The 18,616-nt window shown below is 47.8% G+C and overlaps 2 protein-coding genes across 6 annotated transcripts in view; both read left to right on the top strand.

Moving 5' to 3' along the window:
• Positions 1-2,270: 2,270 nt before the first annotated feature.
• Positions 2,271-7,182, top strand: LOC111861479. Its single transcript, XM_023846096.2, has 3 exons — positions 2,271-2,356; positions 5,666-5,730; positions 6,361-7,182. The coding sequence occupies exons 2-3, from the start codon at positions 5,667-5,669 to the stop codon at positions 6,738-6,740; spliced, it is 444 nt and encodes a 147-aa protein (XP_023701864.1). The 5' UTR covers positions 2,271-2,356; position 5,666; the 3' UTR covers positions 6,741-7,182.
• Positions 7,183-11,456: 4,274 nt separating this feature from the next.
• LOC111861471 (potassium voltage-gated channel unc-103) overlaps positions 11,457-18,616 on the top strand; it is a 164,757-nt gene continuing 157,597 nt past the window's right edge. For all 5 annotated transcript variants that reach the window (XM_033750334.1, XM_033750337.1, XM_033750335.1 and 2 more), the window contains exon 1: positions 11,457-11,612. In XM_033750334.1, the coding sequence (XP_033606225.1) occupies positions 11,537-11,612 (76 nt within the window). In that variant the 5' untranslated portion in view covers positions 11,457-11,536. The remainder of the gene's footprint in view (positions 11,613-18,616) is intronic.

The following is an 18,616-nucleotide window of genomic DNA, read 5'->3' as shown; positions in this document are numbered from 1 at the left end:
TCATTTCACTGAACACATCAACTCGTCCATTCCTGTAAAGAGAACTTGTTGTGTTTTGTCTGCGGAGAGAACTGAACTTCAAATGCTGTTTCGATTTCAGGCTTAAAGAGCTTCAGTGTCCTGCTCTTTCCTCCCTTCGTCACTGACGCAGAATAGCTAACTTCACGGTCCTTCTCAGGAACCCAGCACATGCTCAGCTAGTCCAGAAATTTCTGCCTTCGGCGGAGGAAGGTTCATCGCCGTGCTCACAAGATCTCGCCACTTGTCCCTGTCCTTCAGCCAGTTCATACCACCGCATTCTAGTTCATTAAAATCCATTTTAGAGTATCCCCATCTGTGCCTCGGTTTTCCAAGTGATCACTTTCCTTCAGGGTTTCCTACATAGAAATTTATATAGACATTCTCCTCAGCATCCAGTTCTGAAACACCTTCAACCCGTGTTCTTCACCCAGAGAGACCGAATTCTCACCCATACGAAAATAGACGGGAAGACAGGAGGTTCTGGACTGAATGGTAGGCAGCATTCTCTGTTCCTAATTTCTGCACGATGCATGTTTGATTTTTTACTTCCGTTCTCGCATATTTTCAAAGGCTCTGTTAGCTACTATTCATTGGAGCGGTGTCATTAAACAAACCACGCCTCAGACATCACGCAGGCGCATGATGCAATCTTCGCGAAGCGAACTTTGTTCCGTCAAGCCCACGTTACACGCAGAGGAGCTGTAACCGGATGTGGACTTGGTGAAGTCTGGGTCATGTTACACGCAGAGAAGCTGTAACCGGATGTGGACTTGGTGACGTCTTGGCCATGTTACACGCAGAGGAGCTGTAACCGGATGTGGACTTGGTGAAGTCTAGGCCATGTTACACACAGAGGAGCTGTAACCGGATGTGGACTTGGTGAAGTCTAATTCATGTTACATGCAGAGGACCTGTTACCGGATGTGGACTTGGTGAAGTCTAGGCCATGTTACACACAGAGGAGCTGTAACCGGATGTGGACTTGGTGAAGTCTAATTCATGTTACATGCAGAGGACCTGTTACCGGATGTGGACTTGGTGAAGTCTAGGTCATGTTACACGCAGAGGAGCTGTAACCGGATGTGGACTTGGTGAAGTCTAGGCCATGTTACACACAGAGGAGCTGTAACCGGATTGGACTTGGTGAAGTCTAGTTCATGTTACATGCAGAGGAGCTGTAACCGGATGTGGACTTGGTGAAGTCTAATTCATGTTACATGCAGAGGACCTGTTACCGGATGTGGACTTGGTGAAGTCTAGGTCATGTTACATGCAGAGGAGCTGTAACCGGATGTGGACTTGGTGAAGTCTAGGTCATGTTACATGCAGAGGAGCTGTAACCGGATTGGACTTGGTGAAGTCTAGGTCATGTTCTGCTTTGCCTCCAAATCCTCCCTTCTCCATGCCGCAATGCAGTGGCCGCTCTTAACACAAATGAACACAATAACATTGTATCGCAGCATCTTGTAGCTCGTCCCTATTTAGTCCTGTCAGTAACTAGTTGCTGTCTCAACAGCTACACACAACACAATCAGAGGAAGCACCCATCACTATAGGGCACACAGACGGGGGCATTCCCCAAAAGCACAGCAGTTTCATCAGCAATTTTGGAGACACCTACAGGTGACCAATGTTGTATGCATACACCAGTGATCTAGAAGACATTCTGAAGTTTAATACTTTAAAGCTTTTACGAAGCAAGTTGCACGCGAGAAAGCTAATAACTAACACAAACAAAATAAGGCTGTGAACCTGCGACCCATACACAGTTTGCCTTGACATTCTCAATGCCGCTCGTCCTCGCCAGCACAGTCATTCTTGGTTAAGAGTCCCATGGGACTCAAGACCATAGTTTACTCTCTGTCGGCTCTGACCCACACCCTACCAGTACGGGGTTCGGATTCACTTGTAGACGGCTGTTACTTTCACTGTTGTTACCATGGTTACTGATGTTAGTATCTGTAGGTTACTGTGGTTACTGCGTCATTCTGCTACACTGTTACTGTTGAAAATTAAATGAGTTGGAACGTTCGTATCAAATTTAATCAAGATCTGTTCAGCAATCCTGCACTTGCAACACGTGAGTGCTTACCGCTCATGTTCACGGTATGGAGAACGCACAATGGCTGAAGCAGAACCCGAAGGTTCAGCACGGCTATTACCGAAGTCTGACGCTGCAGCTGCCATGTTGGCGCAGTGACGTCACGCAGTCAGAAGCTCCGCGCTGTGTAACATGTGCTGGCGGCCTGGAGGGGGGACGTACACAAAAGCCCGACCGTACAGAGCGCGATGGTAGAGTGCACGAGTGCTGCCGGCTGCCGCGGTAGTGCGCAAGGTAAGTAAGTAAACTGTGTTTGTGCATAGCATGACAGCATTGTGTTGGAAAGGCTGTGGGCGGAAGCGGTCGTGGCCTAACTTGAGGTAATACCCAGGCATTCGTCACGAGGGACCGAAAGAAATCAGTCACAAGAACCGGCCTCAAGGCCAAGATTTGAACCCGGGACCTCCAGTGTGCCAGCTACTTGACCGTGATACTCGATTACTGGCAACAGACATTTCTTTACTTTCACTATAAACTTCTTTTCAGCAGAAGTTGTTTTCTAACATATAAACATCTCTCCAGATTTTTATCTCCAATACAAAACTTGTTTCCAACAGAAGTTTGTTTATCTCCAATACAAAACTTGTCTCCAAGAGAAGTTTATCTCCAATATAAAACTTGTCTCCAATAGAAGTTTGTTTATCTCTAATATAAAACTTGTCTTCAGCAGAAGTTTTGTTTCCAGTATGTCTGTGTTACTCTACAGTTTAGTGTTCGTGCCCACCTACCAGACTAAACGGCGTCATAACCAGAAGGTAAAGAAATAAATATCGCCATGAGAACCGGAAGTCGTTTGCGTCGGCTCGTACGCGTCGTCGCATTTCCGCTTATGGCATGGGGCTTGGGCGCAGCGGCAGGTGTGTCCATATCTTTGCGTCATCGGCAAAGCAATTTGATGAGTTGGTTCTAACAAAGCTCACTCAGTCGACAAAGGGACGCAGACATCCATACAGCCGTGTCAAGAAATCATATCCAGGGTAAAAGCAGGTGCAGCGTGAACTTGACGATTCGCCTCCAGTTAGTGCCTAGAACTAGAATGTACGAGGCAGTTCAACGGAATTTATTGGTGTTGTGAACATTCATATTGTAGCGGGTCTCCACGGCAACGGAAGTTATAAGCTAGTCAGCTGGAAGCGAGCTGCTATTCAGAGAGGGCTTAAGCCCGGAAGCAGCCATTGTTAGAAGCCGTTACCAAGCAACTACTAGTGAAGGCATTGCAGGCTGGAAAAGATATAGCGTGTGCTGTAGTGATTTGTGAAGTGTGCAGATTAGCGATGGCTCTGAAATTACGTGTGGTCACGAGTCGAGTGGTAAAGTGATCAATATTCGCTTAGTGGGGGTGGAGTCCAACTGGGTCCACTCGGCACGGCGGCCACTGATTGGCCTATTGTAACCTGCCCCGGGTGATTATGATGGAGAATTTTGTGGAATGAAGATTGGCAGGGGAAGCCGAAGTACTCGAGAAAACTCGCCCCAGCGTCACTTTGTCCACCACAAATCCCACTTGAACAGACCCGGGATCGAACCCGGGCCGCCGCGGTGGGAAGCCAGCGGCTAACCGCTTGAGCTATGGCGCGGCCATATATACGAAGTCAGTAGCTTTGGTTGGAAACCCAATACAGAACAGCGGGCAAAATTACCTTTCTGTAAATTGTCACGTGTGAGGGAGTGTGACTATAGACGGGGTTTCCATTGGGGACGCCATTTGGTGACTACGTACAGATCGTAACTACGAGTAACTGTAGCTCTATCGTTAATCTCCACATTTCACAGGTCACCACATCTCACGCTAAGCCTTCTCAGTCTGCTTTCACTAGTCGTTTCCCGGTAACGGATCTTAACAATGGACATTCCTGAGCTGCTGTGCTCACGTCGTTACTCTCTGGCGAATATCCCACAACTGAACTGTTGCTCCAATTGACAGCACGAAACTCAGTAAACCTACTGAACCAAAACAGACAAGCTGCACTGGGGATATCTTGTTCCTCAGCCAGGCCAAGAAGGTGCGTGGGGGTGGGGTGACGCTACACCTCGGCGCTCGGAGGAAGCGAGCGATCGCCTTCGCACCCCGTGCCAGGATCCGCCTGTACCCAAAAGGTGTGCCCCTGACGGGTGTCAAATCGCTGTTCACCACACTCGGTTACTTGTTCAGATGTGTGTGGAATACTTAGGCCCCTGTTTGTCGGAGGGGCATGAAGACACAATTCGCCCGTTCTTGACCTAAACATAACTCACATTCCTACGTGTAAAGCTGTACAGTTTCTATGGTAGGCTGACTCTACGTGAAGACAAACAAATATTGCTCACCCTTACAACAAGTTTTTGTATAGGAATGCAGTCCATAAAGTCGGAAATGATTTGCATAATATCTTAAATTCTTTGACCTAATCCTTCTAAGCCGCACTATGGCCCTGGGGTCGACTCAGCCTCTAACAGAAATGAGTACCAGGAATTAATTAAATAATTTTCCTGGGGAGTAAAGCGTGGCGAGCGCGTAAGTTTGGCAACGTTACCGCCACCTGTGAGCCGATTGTCTACAAAATGTGGGCCTCCACGGCACAGGGCTACTGCGTACGTCGCCCTGCTTCACGTTCCGTTGTTACGTGAGAGTGTTTTCATATCAGGGAACCACACAGCGTTCTGTTAACTCGTCTTACGTCGTTGTTCACCCCAGAGTTCAAGAAAATGGTCGAAGGGTGGGGTTACTTGCTCAAACAAGTGTTCCATATTGACGAGACAGGGCCGCCAACCTCCACACGCTCGCGTCACCTTTGGTTGTGGGTATATACACACTACGTTGCTTTTATTGCTAGTGGGGTGGGACTAAGTCCCTTGTTTTGCGGCCACTTCTGGCCTATTGTACGAGCCCCAGATGATAGGTGAGGGTGAGTGTGGAGCAATTGGTGGAATGAAGATTGGCAGGGGAAACCGAAGTACTCGGAGAAAACCTGCCCCAGCGCCCTTTTGTTCACCACAAATCCCACTTGACCAGACCCGGGATCGAACCCGGGCCGCCGCGGTGGGAAGCCAGCGACTAACCGCTTGAGCTATGGCGCGGCCACTACACACTACGTTACTCCAATTTACAATTGCTTGCATATATAGACAAGAATATGTCTGTATTTACAGTCGCGTCCATATTTGTTTGGTCTATATTGCAGTGCACGTTATGGAGCGAAGAAAGGCTGATAAACTAACTTAGATCCGCTTAACGCCGTTTCACCTAAGGTCGCTATTTACCATAATGTGTCCACGACGTTAAACGAGGAATTATTCAATTTTTGTGTTTCATGTGACGTCACAGTCCTAGCGACTGTCTTAAAGATCAAGAAACTGAAAAGCGGCCAAGGTCCATCAGAAGGGCTGCAGAGTCATAGATGGATACATAGATATGACGGCCGCAATAAGCCAGGAATGTTGCCCTAAACAGCATTAACCAATTTGTCTTTGCATTAAGTTTACTCTGACATTGGATAAAGAGCTCTCGAATATTATTGAGATGAACTTGAAGCTCGAAGCAGCCGTCCGTCTTTTCTGTTCCAGAATGATCGTCACAGCGGTCACCGAGCCATCAGTACAGGACAGACTCAGACCTCTCGTGTCCACGGGTGAGTAGAGTCAAGAGGTCCGGTGATAAGGGAGGCCACTACGCATTGCGGCTGTCTGTTGCTAAGGACAAAGTTTCTGGCTTATCAGACCGCAAGAAAGACAAAACAAATGGACGATGACAGGGCATATCCTGTACTTAGAGCATGAATTTGTCTCCAGACACAGACGCATGAACCTTGACATTGCATGTGCGCCTGCTCTGGCAGGTCTCAACATCCTTACGTAATCCCCACAATAATTGTTAGGGCGAGGAGATGGAAATGTCAGACAGACTTTTGGTCTCAACACCTTGAGGGAAGGGAGCGCTCGGGAGCCCAAATGTAGAACGGAGGATAATATTGACAAGGATCATAACGAAATATGGTTCGGTGTAGATGGATTTAGCTGGCTCAGGCTCTTGTGAACAAGACAATGAACCTTTCTGTTCCATAAAAACAGTGAATATCTTCATCACTTTAGCAAATATAAAGTTTAAATTTCCCCATTTCTTTCCTAAAAATAATGCAAAGTGTGCTAAATAATTTCAAAGATTTCGGCGGGCACATATTTTCTTTGCTGGTCACCAGCCAGTCACTCAGTCAGCCGGCCACTTAGGCTTCCAGTGATGCGCTCTGTGGTCCCTGTTGCAGGGGTTGCTGACAAACGCTCTGCCATGGGCCCCACAAAATCCCGCAGGGTCCATCCCAGCATCGCGAGGACCGCGTCCCTGGATCGCATCAGGCAGTTCCCCGCCTACTGCTTCCGAGGTGTGCTGCCTCATGCCTTGTCCTGCCTCCAGACCTCAAGCTCGGCAATGCAGGCCTGTCTGGCTGTTGTGAGGGGCTCTCTGCTGGCTGTGGCGGTGTACCTGGGCCTGATCTTGCTGGCCTTCCAGTTGTCCGCCTGCTGCTGCGCCCTGCTGCTCGGGGCCAAGCCCCCCGGGCTCGTGTTCATGTTGGCCAGCCTGTTTGCCATGTGCGGTATGGCCTCCAAGACCATCGTACACGACTCGAGAAGAGATACAGAGTGACTGCTGTTTTGTTGTTAGGGGGATGAACTAGGGGTTCAGATATGTTTGGAGTTAGGTCTCGGAGAGAGGCCGCGACAAGTATGTCTGCTACTCCAAGGTGAAGATTCCTTCCCACACTGTCCGGTGAACTCGGGTAGATGCCAGCGTTTCGGAAGAATACTGTGCCTCAATCTTCAGGGTATAATTTCCTCCGAAACGCTGATCACTGTCTACCAGGATACACAGTGTAATATGCAAGCAGGCAGTAAGAACCTCCGGCTTCAGTGTACATGATGTTGGAGCGTGTCTGCTCGCTGTCCCCACAATGCACTGCGGGGAACAGGCGCGCGTGTATTTCAATGCAACTTGTTTTCCGTGGTCCTGCTAAAGCATGTATTTTGGTAATATACTACACAAATATAGTAAGTTGAACTGATAAATGTGTTATGTCTCAAAGGTGAAATGTTTTCAGAATGTATGTACTATCCTGCTGTACAATGTTAATATTTCCCTTGCCACGAACGAGATATACCGTTTGGAAATGTTTCTGTTCCCCGCTCCTTTGGTTTATGCAGCATTTCTAGTGGACGGAAACTTGTCCTGACTTGCAGCGCCCCCCAGTGCGAATCTGTGCCTAAAATATCTCTAAGGGTAGCCATCATCATATAGTGACGTAGACCCTTATGTGATCATTGCTAAATCAATAAATCCCATTTTGAGCAGGTGATGGGACCCAAAATCGCCCTACCGGAGTTCTTGTGGACACGCGGCATTTGTTACGCAAGGTTGCCTACTCTAGGCTGCCCTCAGAGATGATGTAGGCAGAGAATGCCATGAACATAATCCCTCGCTAATCCGGTTTAACGAAGCAAAATATATCTGTAAAAGAAAAAAAAAACTTTAACGCAAAAAAATGGGAATTTTAATGATCATAAGCAGTGCTGATGAAAATTAAAAAGAAATTGGTATAGAGCCTTTAATTAAAAACTACAAAAATACAGTGCATTTATACATCAACAGAAGACCCAGAAGTTGCACTTGTTTTTGAACGTAATGACGCAGGTTTGAGGAAACTGTCTCAAGTTTTGTCCGAACAGACATGTGACTCATCTGCCTGCCTACATGTCACGTGTACTGAACTGGGAACAGCATTTTTCAAGTTTCATATTTCGATCCGGATTAATTGTAACCGGATTATCGAGGGTTTACTTAATGTTCTTGAGCTGAAAATGTCAGCATAGAAATGGTAGAAGTTTATAGCCTGCAGAACAACGCAGTGACGTTCTTTAGGAGCGGGGGTTGTACCAACATCTACGGGGACGAACAGCGCCCAGAAGTTTAGAGCCTGCAGCACAACGCAGTGACGTGCTTTAGGAGCGGGGGTTGTACCAACATTTATGGGGACGAACAGCGCCCAGAAATTTCAGCCTGCGAAGCAAATGAGCGCTGAACCCCTCGGTCCCCAATCCTGACACAATCTACTGGTCCCGCTTTCAGACCCCGGTATGGGAAGCGAGCACACTGACCGACACTTTTCGATCTGTCACTGGCGCAGACAGCGGCCCCGCCAGTGACTGTCACGTGATGTACTGGAAGGGATTTGAAAGGAAGCGCTTATAGCCTCATTGAGGTACTAGCCCGGCACTTCTCTGGAGAGACTGAGGGGGAACACAAGGAACCTCGCTCAGTTTACCTGATGTCCCGGCGGGATTTCGAACCGAGCACCTCTCGAATACAAGTCTAGCCTCAACCTTGCATGCAAATACCTCTATAGTCCCTGGAATCAGGTCACGACCACTTCCTTCTAAATGCTTTCCAATTCATAGTTCAGTAATCATCCTATAATTCGATACTATACATTTTGAGTTGCCAGAGAACAGCCCGTTGAAGTCAACGGTAAATTAAAGATATTGATACTCTCACGTGTCCGGGGTTCCGTGGCAAATAATTACTGGGTTGCGGCTTTAGACGAAGCTGCTTTATTGGACAATTCGTTCACCATTACAATTCCAAACACCACAGTCACTCTGACATACGAATAGCTTCTTGCAGGCGCTGCGGCCTGACTAGCCCATCGTCTCTGACCGCCCACCCGAGCTCCGCCCTGGTCTGAACTTATCTGGTATAGTCTCTCTCAGGTCGGTTCTTGGCGTACCAAATGGCAGACAATTTCCTTGCTGTCATGCAAACGACTCTCTCGTACGGGATTACATACTTACCTAGCTGGTGACGTGCAATGGCCGCTGGTTCTCACGTACTGTGTTGACGATGCGTGACACTTCTATATGCAGTGGGTTCACCTGTCACAACATATTGATCCTACTTGTTATGGGACATCCGATTCCAGAGAATTCCATTCCTTGTTAGAAATGAAAGACTACTCGCTCTTGCGTGACCTGTTAGGTCCACGCAACACTAAAATATTCATTGTTATTGTAACGCGAACATGCATGACTCACCGGCAAGACACAAGCTTTTCTTCCCGTTCTGCTGAATGTCCCGTGAAAACGGTGTCAAGTCATGCAAAAGATAAGCAAATAACAGACACGGTGACCACGGTCGTCCACGTCAGGGCTAACGTTTTTACACTGGACAATAAGAACTCACGCCTTTCTTCGATAGCTGCAACCAAATTGACTTTGCGGTACTGCGGAAGAGTCGAACAAGAGGCGGACAAGGAACTAGTGAACAGATTTCATCTGTTGAAGCTGCGCTCACACCCACACCAGTCTCTGACTTGCTTCTCCGCAGAGGCTGTCCGTGTGCTGACGCCACCCAACAGGCGTGAGGATATTGCATGCTGGAGTGGATTTGAGTATCTCTTTAAAATTCGAATGGTTACTATATGTACCACCTGTTTTATCATAATTAAAACTCTACATTCTGCCCACGTTCGGTGTATTTGTGTGTCCATGTGGTTCTAACAATACACAGCGACTGCTTCTGTGAACAGAGAACAGAGCCGAAACAATTAACGCCGGTCTCGGACGGACTTCACACGCTGTTGTGTTACCCACTCCTTCAGACCTCTGGCTTATGTCAACCAGCCTAAGATCTTGTTGCCAGCATAAGTTGTCAGAACCAACCTTCATGTCAGCTGATTGGCTAAAGACCTGAGAGGAAACGTAGCGAGACCTGCTGGAGGGAAATATGCAAGGGGTCAGCAAGTCAAACAGTCAAGACCACGCCAAGGAAGCTCGTTCTGTCTGACGGTCTGAGGGACTATTGGCGTTGTGCAGCAGACGGAACTGCGCCCCAGAACCGACTCTCGCGGGAGACAGCGTTCTTGTGAACAGGCGGTCCCAAACGTTGCTAGGCAACCAACAGTACTCATGCACACTTTTGAAGTTAGTGATCTGGGTATCATTGCCAGCTTCAGGAGGGCGCAAGCGAAAGCATCAGGAAGTTTTCAGAATCAATATACAACAAAATGTTCCACAATTCCACTGTGCTCTGTGTACTTACTTGCATGTCTGCAAGTGTATGCAAAAGGTAAAGGTAAATTTGTCTCCGCGCCGGACTGGAGCCGCCCGTCACGGGGCCCCGCACAGAACAAGATGCTCCCAGAGCACCCCATTCCTGTAACAGATATTTGTAGCTTCTGAGCGGCACAAGCCTGCACGCATGTTTGTTGACCAGACTGTACACATAACATTATCCCTGTTAGCCCAGTCAACGAGTTCCTCCTCAAACTGCTATGTGGCAGCACGAGGCGAGTGCCCGCCTGTTGTTCGACTTCCCTGCAATACCGCAAAGTCAAATGAATTGCAGCTATCAGAGTAAGCCGCCACTTTTACCGCAGCGGACCCCTGAACGGCCTGAACGTGTCTGGTATCTGTTCACACGAACAGTTCGCAAGATATGCCACTGTCTCCACAGGATTTATGTACTCGTATATGTGAAGGTAAATCTATCCTTGGGACGGGCCGTGGAGTCCAGTGGGGTGCTGAGACAGCGAGGCTCCCACATTTTCTAGATGGCGGTGATATTGTAAGCCTTACGCGCCGGCCTCCTTTTAACCCCCAGGAAGATTCCTGGTACTGTGGTGGATGATTCATGACATGAATTTGTAAGGATGGGGAAGGAAGCGGGAATATCGCAATTTAAAGAACTCTCCTGGTATTTAACTGGCGGGACTAAGGAAAACCACGAGAAGCCTCAGTCAGGACAGTCGATCTCGGGGCCGTCAGATTAGGAAGCAGGACCATTGGATATAGGAACACTACACACAGTTTCACCTGTTATATGAGTGTGAAACTTGGTCCCTCACTGACTGTGGCCTTTTGAGCAAACGGAGCTCAGGAGTCAGAACATCTGTACTGATCCCCTGGAGTATCTGAGGAAGATAAAGAGCAATTTAGTTGTTGGCCTCTGAGTCTGACTTGCTCCAGAAGTTAGAGGACGTGCGGGCATGAGGGTGTGGAGGTGACAGTGGGACAGGCAGACAGAGGAGCTTCACAGTTTGTGCTCTTCTTCATATATTATTAGGATGATTAATTCAGAGAGGATAGGCCGTGCAGAGCATGTAGCACGCGTGGGGGCCAGAATTTTACTGCTACTTGAGGGACGAGACTGGGAGTGGACTGAGCTGGCTCATGATAAGCCTGGATGAACTTGTGACCGCGGGTGTCAGATCGCCGCGTGGAGGGGTGTGACGTCACCGCGGCTGTTCCCACCAGAGCGCGCGCCCGGCAGCCGCCGCGACGCCTGCTGGCAGTTGTGCGCCGCTGTGAGAGCGGCAGGACGCGCAGTGTTGTGCAGTGAGTGAGTGTGTGCGTAAGCATGTAGTGGAAGTGGCGGCGCGACGTTCAGCAGCCATGCCGGTCCGCAGGGGGCACGTGGCCCCCAGAACTACTATCATCGAGACCATCATTAGGAAGTTCGACACGCACAGTGAGTTGCAGGGCAGGCATTGTGGGGGGTCCCAGCATAGACTGTACTGCGGCCGATGTACGAGAGACCAGTTGGGAGGAATTTGGGGGACCACAGAAATCTCAGTTAGGGCGTGCAGTCACCCGGTGCTTTGTAGCTTTGCAGTTCATACTGAGATAATTAATTTCCAAATGCAGCAGAGAAGGCTGTGAGCCCATACCGGTAGTGAGAAACCTGAGGTTCGAAGCCTGTGCTTTCGGCGACAGAGCGCCAGCTGGTGGCCATGTGGGTCGCCGCGATGCGGTGCCAAGCCCGGTTCGGCCGGTCAATAAAAGTACCGTCCAGCGGACAGAATATCAGTCGCCAGGCGCTGGTTGATTTTCCTTTCAAGTTCGTGTCGCCAATGTCAATATTCCGTGAAATATAGAGAACTCTTTTCGAAAGTCCAGTAAAATATTCAGTAAAGTATAGGGAACATTTGTCGAAAGTCCAGTAAAATATTCAGTAAAGTATAGGGAACATTTGTCGAAAGTTGGGTGAAATATTCGGTGAAGTATAGAGAACTTTGACGAAAGTCCCGTTAAATATTCAGTGAATTAATTTCGTTATTTGACCGTCTATGTATCCACAGTCCGTCAACAATTGTTTATTCGCCATTTAACACTTAACTCAACATGTTCCGGCCATATATGGCCATCTTCAGGTGTTTCAATGCATCCAAACTGCTGCACTGCTCTGTTGTGAGCTAAAACCGCGTGTTGCAGTCCACTTAAAAATAACGCATATAATTAATTAAAATCCATTAAAAGTTTCTATTAAAAGTTTTTCGTAAAATCCTATTCCACCTCATAAGGAGCGTCGTCCACTTGTTTAGAGCTATGTGATATTCCAGAAGGTTCGTTTATGCAGCTTGTTCTTCTGTTCGTTACCCCGTTGTCTTGCTACGTCTGCAATCTGCAGTACGCCCCTTGCTTGTGTGTTGTTCCCTCTAGCAGCGTGTGGTGTTATCTTCACTAGTCACAGTGAAGACAGGCTTCATGCATTACATAGCGCAAGTCGTAGACAGGAAGGGATCTGACAGGAAGTTCTCGGCCTACATTCAGGAAGCTTTAACCCTGTAATCTGCCTGCAGGGACTGAGGTGTATCACGACAACTCGTACAGTACGGGTCTGCAGATATACAGTCCTACAAAAATACAGACATACAGACATATAGCCCTACAACAATACAGACCTACAGGCATACAGTGCTACAATACGGGTCTACAGATATACATACCTACAAAAATACAGGCCTACAGACATAGATCGACAACAATTAAGGCCTACAGACATACAGCACTACAATACGGGTCTACAGATATACAGCGCTACAATTCAGTCATACAGACGTACAGCATTACAACAATACAGGCATACAGACATGCAGCATTACAACAATACAGGCCTACAGATATACAGCGCTTCTGCTGTCGACTGCTTCTTTGAGTTATGGACTGTGGAAAAGGGGACCACCGCCCTTACCCTCCCCTGAATATGTCACTGTTGTGCAAGTTTGAAGTTATGTGGCGCGGTGTTGTCTGGTAGACAGGAAGAAATGCTTCATGTAGGAACGTTCTATATTCGTCTTCATTGTAGAATATTTTTCTACCATGGGGATGGAGGCAGTGGTTTTCTCCGAAGCTCTGGTAACTATTTACAAGACTGGACGGCTTCACATGTGAGAAGGCAACAATCTTCACGTCATCATGTGTTGCGTAGATGGACCGGAACACAGTTGCCCACAACCTTCACCCCAGTACATTATGCGTGTGTAATAAGGCCCTCTCCTTCAAGATCTTCTTGTCTGTCATTTCCCAACCGACCCTACTTTGGCCCTTTGGACAGGTACTTCCTTATCACCATTATCATCATAATCAAGGATTTCCCGAGTAGAAAACTGAAAAATGCTTATTAGTGCTCCGAGCGAGGTATAAACTGAGGACCCAGCGTCCCAATGCGACGCTTGCATATGTCGTGTGCCTTTGATGACACTCTATCAACTGCGGGATTTCCTGATTAGAGCCTGGAGCTGCAACCGAAACACGAAACTAGCAGCACAGTGACCTTAGTTCAGTTTTGCACGTCGCACTTGCCGCTGCTCTTGTGATTTAGGCTTCCTCTGACACCTTTAAAATCGCCCTGAAACAGCTAAGTCCAATCAACGCCACTTGAACGCATGTCTGTGGCACAGAAACGCCGGTGTAAAGCTGTGCAGATGGCGACGAGAGAACGCACTTGCTGTGTGTTGGCCTCACTGATTCGTGGGATCTCAGAGGCCCTGGACGAATGCTGTGACTACAGGCTAATTCTTGACTCCCACGCCAAAAGCCTTGGCTTCGAGACTGACTGGATCCTTTCAGTGTAACGGCAGACCGCCTGGGATGTAAAACAGAAGTCTTCAGTTTGCTTCAGAACGCGTCACGTAGGGCAACGTATCGAAGAGTGTTTCTCAATTGGTGGCTCGCAGAACCGCGATGTTCCGCAAGAGAATTTCACTGCAGTTTGAGTAGTTGACATGATAATCAGAAGAAAATAACGTTTGTATGGGTGCTTACAGTAAAACGATAATATGAACTCCATTTTTATGGAACCTGAAATGCTCATGAAATAACGCAATTTAAGGCAGTGAAGCTGTTGCCAGAGCCACTCACATCTCAACAACAAGCCACAGAGCCATAAATCGCTCTGCCTCACGGCCCCCTAAATGGTCACGTGCCACTCCGATAAGTCAGAGCACACTGAATCCATGGCGACAGGAACGGTTATCCTGCTCAAGCGATAATCCGGATTAGTGAAGAAAAAGTAGCCCTAAAAGACAAAAAACTCAGAACATTAAAAATGTAACGATATAAATACATAGTCTGTATTTAAAAACGACAGAAAGACCATGCATTTATTCCTCGATAGAAGACTCAGAAGTTGCACTTTTTAAGGTAATGCGGCTTTGAAGAAACAGTTTGCGTCCCACATCAAGAATTCGAGCGGCCGCCATCTTGGTATTGCCAGAGGAGCATATGCTGTAGGAAGTGCCGCATACGAAATGGCTTTCGTGCTAAGTTCCCTGAAGAGCGGTTCAGGTTTCAAGTAATATTAAGCTTATGAACTCGATGATTTTGGAGGCTGGAATGTTGGTATTATTGATGGGAAATTTACGAAGTATGTCGTTGAGATATCTTCAGGTGGCATGATAGGTTATTCATACCACATTTCATATACGATATTGGTACAGGCCATCAGAGTGGGGGAGGGGCAGTACACACACACACAGCAAGATCTCATAACCCTAGTTTTATTTATTTTTCCAAAATAAGAGATGTGGACCAGATAATTATTACTATTATTATTATAATTATAAACTTCAATTAAAATTATCTTAATTTTAGATCTTATTTAGATTAGAGAGGTCAAGTTCATAGGAAGTAATTAATAAACTGAATCGTATTTTGCCTCAGAAGGAAACAGACGTTGTGTTGGAGTCGTGTAGGTGATGCGTGCTCGAAACTGGACCCTCGAGTCACACAGCTCAACACGAACAAAATGCAGAACCAGATCTGCGAACTGAACCTTCCAGCACCAAGCAAAACGTAAAAAGAGAAACCACTCTTAGGTTTGAAAATTGCAAATATAGGCCATATTAGTTTTTAAGGCGCAGTTTTCGTACACGCGAGATGTGACGTTTATTTCCCAATATTTTCGCTTAAGTAATACGTTGATCTTATATTCTTATTTGACATTTATTTATTACGTATTATCCTTGCTTATCTGCTCCAGCCACGTGAATGTTATTGAGGGTGCCATTAATGTTATTCCAGCACGAAAGGTTTGCCTGGCCAGACCGCGTTGGGAAGGACTGCTCTGACACATGCCAGTAGGCTTTACTCTGCTGGCCAGTTTCACTTGTGAAGGAAGTCTGACGCCTGCGTCACAGGCTGTACTGTTGCCGCCCTCGGCTCGCTCGTAACAAGTGAAAAGTGAGGAGCGCGAATGTGTGTAAATTGGGCTGAAGGGTAATTTGAAAATAAATTCATAAAAGAATAAGATGATCGGGGTGCGTTTTAAGAAGGAACCAAGACAGAATCCAAAAGGTCGCAGCTGAGTAACTATCAGCTTCTCAAGGAGAACTCTTCTCTTCAGTAAAATTAAAGTAGTCGTACGGGTGGTGCGAAGGCATATATTCACACATAACATCGGCACTAAATGGAAGTCAGTGGTAAGCTTAACGCTCCGGCCTCTGTACCTCCGGGGAAGACCCCTCGGTGCCCATTGAAATGAGCGTGGGTGTGAACTGACGGAACGCACCAGAGCGGAAGGAGTAGATGAAGCTGGGGAAGGAAGGAAGAACATGAGGGCTTTGGTAAGACAGAGACAGACGGGAGGGTTGGTTGCTAGGTGACCCACGCAGTATTGTTAGTCCCTTGTACTGCGGCCACTTCTGGCCTGTTGTACCAGCCCCAGATGATAGGTGAGGGTGATTGTGGAGCAATTGGTGGAATGAAGATTGGCAGGGGAAACCGAAGTACTCGGAGAAAACCTGCCCCAGCGCCACTTTGTCCACCACATATCCCACTTGACCAGAGCCGCTTGAGCTACGGCGCGACCCGACCCACGCAGTAAGTACAAGAAGAAGAAGTAAAGCACGCCTGTGAGCAGTGAAGGCTTTCCCGATTGTGGCTGGTCACGTGACCGCATTGATTGGTGCCGTGACCTCACGTACGGACGGTATGACCTACCTCGTCGGAAAGTCTTCAATAACGCATGTGGCACTTGTAACAGCGGTTGCTAGGCAACCGGCTGCTTCTAGCGAGTGGCGTGTACAACAGGATTCCAACCCTCTGCTTCATGAATTGGCGAAATGCGAACCGAGGACCCGCCTGTGCAATTGCCCTCACGCTTTTTAGACGTGCTGGACAAGTTTCCAGCCCGATACGGCGCATGTAGCTCAGTCACCATAGTGTCTAGGCTATGCGTCGAGCGAACGAGGAATCGGAGTTCGATTCCCGACAGGGGCCTTGGGGCCCGCCCATCCTTCTGTACAATGGGTGGTGGAGCCTCTTACCCAGAGAGTAAGGCGACCGGGGCGTCAAACTCACAACGTGCTGCCGAATTTAATAATGAGAGGAGCTGTACCTCCATTTTCCTATACATCTTTATGGTGTGGTCCTTAATTAAGCACAGGGACAACTTCACTTTTCTATAGAGAAGAACCCTGTACCATAAAAAGCTGATAGTTACTCAGATGGTTAGAAATTTTCCATCTTTTATTGAGACTTAAAATTCATTACCGCGTTCACAAGAGGTAGACACTGACCCGTATGTAGAGCCAGATAAATCCAGTCCATGGCCTACACCCTACATTTCTGAAATCAATCATAATCCGGTCCTCCATCTGTGCTTAGGTCTCCAAGTGGCCTCTTTCCTTCATTTGTCCCCCCACGAGTGTTAGGGTGAGGCGAGACCACTGCACCAGTCCCAGATGTTGCGAGAAATGGGCAGTTTGTGGAGCGAGAATTGCAGTCACATTCCCCTCCTCAGGGGGGGTGGGGGCTCGAAACGTGTTAACTGCTCCAGAATCTCGATATATATTTTTCACAGTCACAGCAATTTCTACGTACGGAGTATGAGCAAGTACGAGTGGAACGAAACGGTAGGAAGCGTGACTTCCCGAGCTGCTGCCACGGCACGCCTGGCTTTCGTGCATTTCCGTAGCAACCACGGCAACAAATTAGCCGCTTACTGATCCCCCTCCCCTAGAAGACAATCAGAACTCAATTTTATGTACAAAAGAAAAAAAAAAAGAGTTCTTCCTCAGATTTCAGAGCAGACTTTTCTCTGCGGACGCGCTAATCCGTATTCCGCGAGGAGCGGCACGGTTCCCATATTATTACCACTGAACACAAAACAATATTTACCTTGCCCCATGCTGTTCCTCCGAACGCTCCTTCTTCACTGCTCACACTAAATTTCTTAAGAAGTCTCGTAAAACTGTGAAAACGGAACGACTGTGGCAAACAAACACTGCAGCAACTTCATGGCTGCCAACGTGACTCACAGTCTTCGCCGTCTGTCAGCTGCTTGTAATGAAGTTCAGAGTCCTTACCAGTCAGTACAGTAACTAGGTTATCCATTAGACGACCGGGGAATCGGGGTTCGATTCCCAGTAAGGGAAAAAGATTTTTCGCTTCTTCACAGCATCTAGACCGGCTCGGGCCCGCCCAGACTCCCGTGATTTGAACATATGTTATATAGCATGGTACTGAGCGGGTTAGCGCTCGTATTCAAGTGGTGCTCGGTTCGAACCTCCGACATCACACCGCACATTCTGAAAAGTTTTCGTAGTTTTCCTCTGTCCCTCCGCATCCTTTCCAATTCCTTATACATCTGCCATGACATTCCAATCCGACGCCCGCAGCCCAGCTAAAGAGGGGCGCCCTGAGACCCCCGCAAAGAAACGCTTCCAGTATCCTGCACTTTGCAACGCTGCATCACCCTCGGTGTGACGACCTTCATACAGATGCAATGTCTGTAGCTCTGCTATAGCCACAGCAAGGAGCAGAGGAGTTGCTACGTGGGCTGACGCTTCACAACTCCTCAGTTACTTCCAGTGGCACTTCACAGCAAGAGGCGCCGTAGTGTGCTCCAAACTAACTGCTCTCCACGGCTCTAAGCTTTCGTTTCGTGTGATCTGTGTGCAATGAGCGCATGATGGGGATGTCGTGTTATCTGAATTCTGTTAGCCATCGGATTTAGGTTAAATTCATTCATCAATGGCTCTTCAGCTCCTTGTTGGGCCTTGGCCTCTTTTTCAGTTTCCTAATCTTTTTTAGACAGACGGTAGGACTCCTTGAACGAGGGATCAGCCCATCGCAAGGCAACTACCTACACACAGGATAACACAAACACAGAATAAACACACACACAGACATCACTGCCTTGAGTGGGATTCGAACCCACGATCCCAGCGTCCGTGCGAGCAAAAGCAGTTC

The sequence above is a fragment of the Cryptotermes secundus genome, unplaced genomic scaffold (genome assembly GCF_002891405.2).
Source record: "Cryptotermes secundus unplaced genomic scaffold, Csec_1.0 scaffold693, whole genome shotgun sequence".
NCBI lineage: Eukaryota > Metazoa > Arthropoda > Insecta > Blattodea > Kalotermitidae > Cryptotermes > Cryptotermes secundus.
Note: the sequence above shows the minus strand (reverse complement) of the source record. Positions and strands in the feature narration are given on the sequence as shown.

Coding starts and splice junctions, on each gene's coding strand:
- LOC111861479 (XM_023846096.2), top strand. CDS start 5,667: ATGATCGTCACAGCGGTCACCGAGCCATCAGTACAGGACAGACTCAGA. Junction 5,731..6,360: donor CAGACCTCTCGTGTCCACGG/GTGAGTAGAGTC, acceptor TCCCTGTTGCAG/GGGTTGCTGACAAACGCTCT.